Source organism: Engraulis encrasicolus, chromosome 14 (genome assembly GCF_034702125.1).
Source record: "Engraulis encrasicolus isolate BLACKSEA-1 chromosome 14, IST_EnEncr_1.0, whole genome shotgun sequence".
NCBI classification, from domain to species: Eukaryota; Metazoa; Chordata; class Actinopteri; order Clupeiformes; family Engraulidae; genus Engraulis; species Engraulis encrasicolus.
The window spans coordinates 4,060,934-4,068,646 of NC_085870.1; the positions used below are offsets into that span (position 1 = coordinate 4,060,934).

Consider the following 7,713-nt stretch of genomic DNA (forward strand, 5'->3'; position numbering starts at 1 on the left):
TTATATTTTTGCCAAACCTGAATCTCTATGGCGTTTTGCAATGTAAAAAATCGCCAGGGAACCGGTAGTCCAAACGCCGCATACAAGTTGACGTCAACGCTGAAGAGCTCTATGGTCCAACCGGGACTGAAGAAGGACTAGCATAGCATCAACGACTACAGCAGGAGTTGGAGAAATATGGATCAAGTTCAGTACAATTTATTCAGGAAGAGTAAGCGGGTAAGCTTGCGTGAAGAGGACATGACGGTCCTCAAGTTGAGCAGGATCTTCCAGGTAAGTAAACTACCACCCACTATACCACCAATACTACGAATAATTATATGCCTAATGATAGTAATATCAGAGCCTCTAGCCTAGCCTACTGTGTTCGCCATGGTAGCTCTTTTTTCATCTCAAGTAGAAATAATTAAAAGTTTTGGCCAGTTAGTTCGGATCGCTACCCTCATCACATTGAATAAATGGTTTTGAAACGTGTGATGCTGCTAATATTAGGCCTAGTTGGCTAATTGTATTTGACTTTTGTGTTTTTAGGTCTCCGTTGACAGTCTGTACCTTACAGACGACGCTAATGTGGCGATATTTGCCAGCGATTCGTCAGGAATGTTCAGCTCACTGGACCTGTGTCCAAGGGGGCATTATGAAGTTCACGGGGAGGACGATGTCGCCGCCCCAGGATCAAGTACGGGGCAACGCTTTGCCTTCTCAAGGCCTCCGACTAGTAGTACAGTGACCAGTGGCTCACTGCTGGGTGCCGCTGCTCTCCCCAGAGCCTCAAACAAAACGTTTCAAAGGTAACTTTTAAGTCACCTATGAAATGATAAGCTTACTGTAGCCTATAATAGGTTGTACACAAGCACCATTACCCATGCTTTTGTTTGTAGACTAGATACCTCTGATCTTGTTATTGTTGACATAAGTGGCCTAGTGGAAAAAGGCATGTAATTGTATTGAAGTAGGCTACTGAGCACTTGAATTCTTCTACCAATAGGCCTACATTCCAAAACCATTGGTTGTTTTATGTTTCCCTTTTATGTCTTGTGTGATATGCCCTATCTTGCCATGCGGTCTGACATATTCCGTGGGAATTTGGTTTGTGTTTAATTTTGAAACCTGTCTCTCACCTGTTTTGATTACCCCTCCCTGTGTATTTAAACCATCTGTTTCCCCTGGGTCTTCATTGGCCCGTCTTACTTATCATTTCTACTTGTTTAATTTATCCAGATCCGTGTACCTTGCTGAGGCACTTAGCGGCAAGCTCAGTGTGAGCAGGATGGTCATGGTGAGATTTTCGGAAGCTGAGGCCTCTCTTCAGGGGATCGCTGCCAAAGTGAAGGAAGCCATTGGGAGTGCGGAGAATTTGATTTTGACGGATTCTCAGGGGAATGCTATTGTGGAATCGGAGGGAACAACAGGTGGGTAACATACATTATGCTTGTCTGTTTGGAGTTTGTGCTTTTGATTTTGAATGAGTGATCCACTTCAACTGAAATGTTTTCTCCTGGCCTCCACTCCTACTCCAAGGGTCACCTTATTGGAGACAAAATGCCAGAAAAGTTCTTGCTGTCCCAGAAAAAGACTTCACAGACCTGCAGGGCACCAAGAGGAGGAGAATGAGGTAGGCTCATTTACACTGAACTCTGCTCCTTTTTGTTGCTTTATTTTTTCTGTTAGATTAATCGGTAACACTTTCTATGAAGCCCATATCTATAGCGCATTATGAGCGCATTTATAACAAATTATAATGCACATTATAATTACACACAACGCATTACGACTACACTGATGATGTTTCATGATGCTTTATGTTAACAGTAATGAATAACCATGCATCTAGGTTATATCACTTTATAAATCCAAGGGTATTATGAGTGCTCATGACTGGATATAAACTACAGGCGGCCTGATGGGGCTTACAGTACATTATGATGCATTATAGATGTGCATTATACAGTGCATTATAGATGCATCCATATGAACTTCACTTTACTTGGAGCACACATTGACGACTTATGATCTCACATGAAATATTATAGCATCGTATGAGACCTTATGACAGTTTATCATCCAGGTCTGTGCATAGAGGGGTATGGGTACTCAAAATGTACTATAAGCCCCATCAGGCAGCCTATAGTTTATAGCCAGTCATGAGCACTCATGACACCCTTGGATTTATAAAGCATTATAAGCTAGATTCATAGTTATTCATAACTGTTAATATAAAGCATCATGAAGCATTATGAGTGTAGTCATAATACGTTGTAAGTAATTATAATGTGCGTTATAATTCGTTACAAATGCGCTTACAATGTTGGCTTTAAGTAAAGTGTTACCTATTAATCTTTACTTCTCTTTTCAGACAATTTTGCCATTGCCATCTTTGTATAGGCCACACCATACATTGGGTTTGCATTCCCTTATACCATGTCTGCCACTAATAAACAAAGTCCCCCTTAAGGGTGCACCATGTAACATTTTAGTAGTCAATTTCCAGAATTCATCCTGGCCATTCACAAATGTGACCTTTTTAACAAATACTTACCACCACCATTAAATTCTAAATATTCCTTATGACTGGAAAAAATGTGTTTTACATACATGAAAAGGCGGATCTTCTCCATGATCTGCCATTTTGAATTTCCAACAATAGACATTGCAAGATGTGCTGTCCTTTGGTCATACTAGTAAATATTGGTTTATTATTCAGTAATATTCATGAAAAGATCAAAATTGGCAATAGTCAACACAGTTTAAATGAGCAGCATAGTTGCAATACCTATGCTGGCCACAATCTTATACAGTATACCTTTTTAAAGTATGAAATCCTGCCAAATACACTTCCTAAATGGCTGCTCTATTTTATAAATCAAATACTTTTTTTTGCAAAGGTTAAGCTTCTACCCCGCCATCATCAATCCTGTTCACCATATCAAGTACATATCTAACCTCTATTTTTTGTGTGTGTTATATCCTCTGTGAAACAGCAGGAAAAACGAAGAGGTTGGAGGCATTGCCGAGGTCACAGGAAAAATTGAAGAGCTGGTTCTTGCATCTCAGAGTCTCCCAGATGTTACATCTGCAATCAGGGAGCTCACCGATCTGGCTGCAGTTAAAAGACTGACCCTGACTCAATCACAGCTACCGGCCATTAAGCATGGGTTCTCTTGTGCTTTTTGCTTGAGTAAGTACCCAATGGATCTATTTTATATGGTGTGTGTCACAATTTCATTAACAAATAAACACTTGTGTTTTATAGTATCTAACCAATGTTTGCTGTGTGCCAGCCACTTTATTTTTGTGATGTACAGTAACAGATATTCTTATAATTAACAAAGTTGTTACATAATGCACAACCCATACACCAAGAACATTTAACCGAAGACACACATGCATTAATTGACAAGTCTTTCTCATTTTGTGTTTTAGAGTTGATGACAGAGCCAATCTTCACGCAGTGTTGCCAAACCCTCATTGGCTGCAAAACTTGTGTGGAGGAGTGGCATAGGAACTCCGACACCTGTGCAAAATGTAGGGGAAGTGTTGAAGGAGACAGCATGTTTGAAGTTAAGGGCCTATCAGAGGCACTGTCTGTCCTGAGGTCTCTTTTTGAAGAGGAGTAATATGTATTTGTTTACAGGTACTCGCAAACAAGTATTTTTATTTTGTTTACCGAGTAGCGAGTGATGCAGAGTGTTTTTATTTTGTTTACCGAGTACTGAGTGTTTGTTTTTATTTTGTTTTATTCTTTTTAGGTGGGTCAGAGTTCATACGCCCACTGCCACTAATTCCACTCATTTACATTCTTACATTTTTTACAAATCCCAACACAAATGTTTACACATTGCGCCGAGTTGTGGTAATGAGAAAGAGAAGCGCCTCTTTGTATGGTGTGAAATCATTGTTGACTGCTCTAGACAACAGTTCAGAAATGTCAGAATATTGTTCTGCAAACTGGTTCTCAGACATTAGTTTGTCTTCTTCTGTTAAAAATGGATCTACTCCAAAGGTAGATTGTGGTGTTAGGGTGGATCCCAGCTGCTGTCTGTAAAGTTCTGCTGCTTCAGCTGAGTGAGGCAACAGCTCCTGTGGATTTTTTTGGGACGCCCACCGCCAGCCAAGTCGTTTGGTGTTCCTTTTCCTATAAAATAAAGATACTGTTGGCATTGAGACGTACTGTATGTGTGTCTGTTTTTAATTCTGTTCTAATTCGTCTGATGTTTGCAATACTGGTTATTTTACCTGGAATACGGTGAGCATTCCAAGACTCCACCACTCTTGTAACACCAATCTGGCACAGCTGACCAGTCAGGCAGGACACGCAGTATTTGACAAGACTGTCATCCATGTCAAGCAATTCCTGGTCCACCAACTGCAGAAGGGCTTTCTTCAGGGGGTAGTTGACACGGCTGTTTATCTCTGGCCAGATTCGTTCAACTGTGTGATTCTGAATATGAGGAAAAAAACATTAATTTATTCCAATGGTCAAATGAAAAAATGTCTTTTACACTACATTTTGCAGACTTCTCTACAGTAAGTGTGTTGGAAAGCATTGCAATTCTGAAAAATAAGACTGCTGTTAAAACAAATTATTGTTTTCAAATAAACAATAACACATATTAACAAATAATTTCAACAGGGATAGCCACAGTGTGTGTTGGTGCAGCAACTATAGAACATACTGAACTGTACCCTTGTGGATGGAGTTTGCAAGTAAGGTCTTCTCTCTTGAGTGTAGCGATGAGGTGACAGCAGCTCCTGAATGAAGAGCGTCAAATAAAACTCCTTCCCGTGGTCCACGCGAACCTGGTCCCACATCCCATTAGCTAGTATTGCAGGCCTATTGGATGAAAAAGTTGGTTTTAATTTGAGCAAAGCTTTTCATATGTAACCATTCAAAATCATTCTTTTAAAAATGTAAATGATTCGGCTATAAAGTAGGCTAACTGTTACGCTGACAGCATATTGTCACATTCGCTTATGGATACCATTTCCAGTGGGAGTATAAGAGCCTGTCAGTTATAGGGGACTACAGCTTTTCTTTGTAGGACATCCAAAATCACAGTCTACATATCGCAATCTTGATATCATATTGATATTCGCCAGCATCGGGCTTGGCTCATATAAATGATTGAATACTGTTATATGTGCACAAACTACACAATGTTACCTGAAAACATCTTCATAGATGGTAAGGTTATTTTTTATGGGCATGGTGGAGTGACCAACAATCTTTTTGCTATAGCCGTCAATGGCTACAACATGTGTAACCCCAAACATTTGCAACTTTTCATTCTGGTCCAGATGAATCTTCTGTCCCATGTAGTCGGCTTGGTATGGTATGGGGTTGAGGTTACGAGCACCCTAAAAGAAGACAAAAATAATGTGACAAAACAGGCTTCAACATTATCCTCAACAGATCCGGACACAGCTACACCTAACCTTAGGCTAGCCTACTTGAGTCAGTTTCATGCTTGGCTATTTTAACTTACAGGCTCAGTCTGGATGTGGCCAATTGGACTCTTTTTAGCCCATTAATTATTTTGCTGTTGAATAACCTTGAGAGAGGATGATCCATGTTCAGTTTTAGGGCCATTGGCCAGAGAAAGGATGCTGATGTTAGGCCTATATACAGTATAATATATGGCCACTGGGTGGCAGCGTGGGGTTGCGCATTGGAGGGAGGCAGGATGACCTTACACTTCAGGGCTATCCTATGCGCACTATAATCATTGATCCATGAATTGATTTCTCATCAGCTTCATCTACAAGTGTATGTCTTAGTAATTGCGATGGTTATAAAGTAGCCTAGGGACACAGAAGTACGCCAGTAGATAAGTGACACACCGCTACCTCAAACATCTTGAATTTGTATAGCCTAGGCCTACCTGGCGTCTTGCTTCATTGTAAGGTCGGTGTATAGTTCTAAGCACTGATCCTATACGAGTCTCTGCAGCATGTACCCCTTTCACGGCGAGGTACCCCTTCATCATCCTTCTGCCAAATGTTGGTCCCGTCTAGAAACAACAAATGACCTGCTTTCACCATACCAATCGAAATAAATTGCTTTGCACATGCACATAGGCCCATCAAAGAAGACAAGTGCAGTTTTCATACCTCGGCTATGGCTTTTGCCACCTCCAACTCCAGATGTTCCTCGGGCAACCCCCTCAAGTTTACGCAGTTGTCAGCACAGTACTTTCGCACATTCCGGGCTGAAAATCCTCTTCCGCCCCCACTTTCCACTGAAATGCGCGCAGAGATTTCTGACGATGATAGGCCTTGTTTAGCCAATTCTAGAATAATTTCTGAGTAGGGCTCCAAAGACATTATTATCGCTTTATTCGCGCTTTATTGCAGTCTGAATGGCAACTTCCGGTGCGAGGATAATGAATAATGCTTGGTTTTGGTCCGTTTTTCCGTTTGTGTTGACTTTGAATTTCATTTTTTAAAGTGTAATTAAAAAATGAAAATGAAAGAAAAATGCTGCGTTTTTCAATTGTTGGTTTTGGGCTTTAAAACGAAAATCAAATAAACCAGTCGTTTTTTGTTTTTTAATTCCCATTCAAAAACAGAAAATCCAATTACCAAAATATACACGGACCGTCATTATACAGAAACGGTTGAATTTGGCATACCTATTTCCACTGAAATGTATTTCTTCTAATGCACTTAAAACTTCTTTAATATCAATATACAACTTCTTAACTTGGTTAATCCACACCAGGGCCAGCTTAATGTATTTTTATTATTTTTATATATTTCATTAAAGAATGCATCTGTTGTTTTTTCGTCATTGGTGTTACCTAAATACAAACAGTATTATATATTTGTAAAAAAATATTTTTTAATTTAAACTTGAATATTCCACTAAAATCAGATACATGGAACCATAAAACCAAGAGAAATATCTGATTAAACATTTACAACTTCATTTAAAAATGTAAATAGTCAACATCATGTGAATCTATGTGACTTTCGCCATCATTTTTTTCCTTTTCAAACAAAAAGGATTGGAATAGTATTCAAATAAGTTCTTGGATAGTAACTTTAAAACATGAGCTACTGAATACATCAATGATGAAAAAGAAAATATTGATCAATATAACAATAATTCAAGTGAACCAGGTCAAAAAGAGGTGAAAAGTAACACCAGTGACGTGCCATAACACCAATGACACAAAACGTCAAACGGCCGCAAAGATGCCAATTTATTTTGGAAATGACCTATTTTAATTTCTTAAACTCATTCATAAACTCATATCATTAGCATTTCATTTCATAAACTGATTCCATAAACTGGTTTCCCTACTCCAATTCCCTTATTTCTGATGTATTTGGTGTAGCTTTTACACATGAATGTCATTGGTGTTATGGGTTATTTTAGGCAGAAAAGTAACACCAATGACCACAAATTACAGTAACACCAATGACTTTTTTAGGGGAAAACCACAGTTAAAACAAACTGGCTGAATCTGTGGGAGACAATATGCTTTCAGTGATATCAAAATCCTTTACTTATTTGATGTATTCAAGTTTTATTTGAATTGGCTCACCTCTGTGGCTTTAAACTGAGTAACACCAATGACAGGCTTCGTAGCTTCATGTACAATTCTTCAAGAAATCATGACATTTTTGAAGAAATGAAGACAGATATCTGTCTTGTATGATGTCTTTGTCCACTACACCTCCTCAAATGACCTCTTGCCCAGAAGGGAC

At 39.2% G+C, this 7,713-nt stretch overlaps 1 protein-coding gene and 1 pseudogene across 1 annotated transcript; one reads left to right on the forward strand and one right to left on the reverse strand.

Moving 5' to 3' along the window:
• The first annotated feature begins 201 nt into the window (after positions 1-201).
• Positions 202-3,617, forward strand: LOC134463052 (uncharacterized). The gene is made up of 6 exons (XM_063216300.1): positions 202-273; positions 532-791; positions 1,222-1,412; positions 1,522-1,615; positions 2,982-3,178; positions 3,424-3,617. Exons 1-6 carry the CDS (start codon positions 241-243, stop codon positions 3,615-3,617), a joined length of 969 nt encoding a protein of 322 aa, XP_063072370.1. The 5' UTR covers positions 202-240.
• A 214-nt stretch (positions 3,618-3,831) lies between these two features.
• Positions 3,832-6,213, reverse strand: LOC134463053 (uncharacterized; annotated as a pseudogene).
• Between the last annotated feature and the right edge of the window lie 1,500 nt (positions 6,214-7,713).

What these genes read in the sequence shown, in the direction of transcription:
- LOC134463052 (XM_063216300.1), top strand. Translation starts at nt 241, where the DNA reads ATGACGGTCCTCAAGTTGAGCAGGATCTTCCAG. An exon ending in TCAAACAAAACGTTTCAAAG is followed by an intron (nt 792 to 1,221) that starts GTAACTTTTAAG and finishes TAATTTATCCAG; the next exon opens with ATCCGTGTACCTTGCTGAGG. An exon ending in GGAATCGGAGGGAACAACAG is followed by an intron (nt 1,413 to 1,521) that starts GTGGGTAACATA and finishes TCCTACTCCAAG; the next exon opens with GGTCACCTTATTGGAGACAA.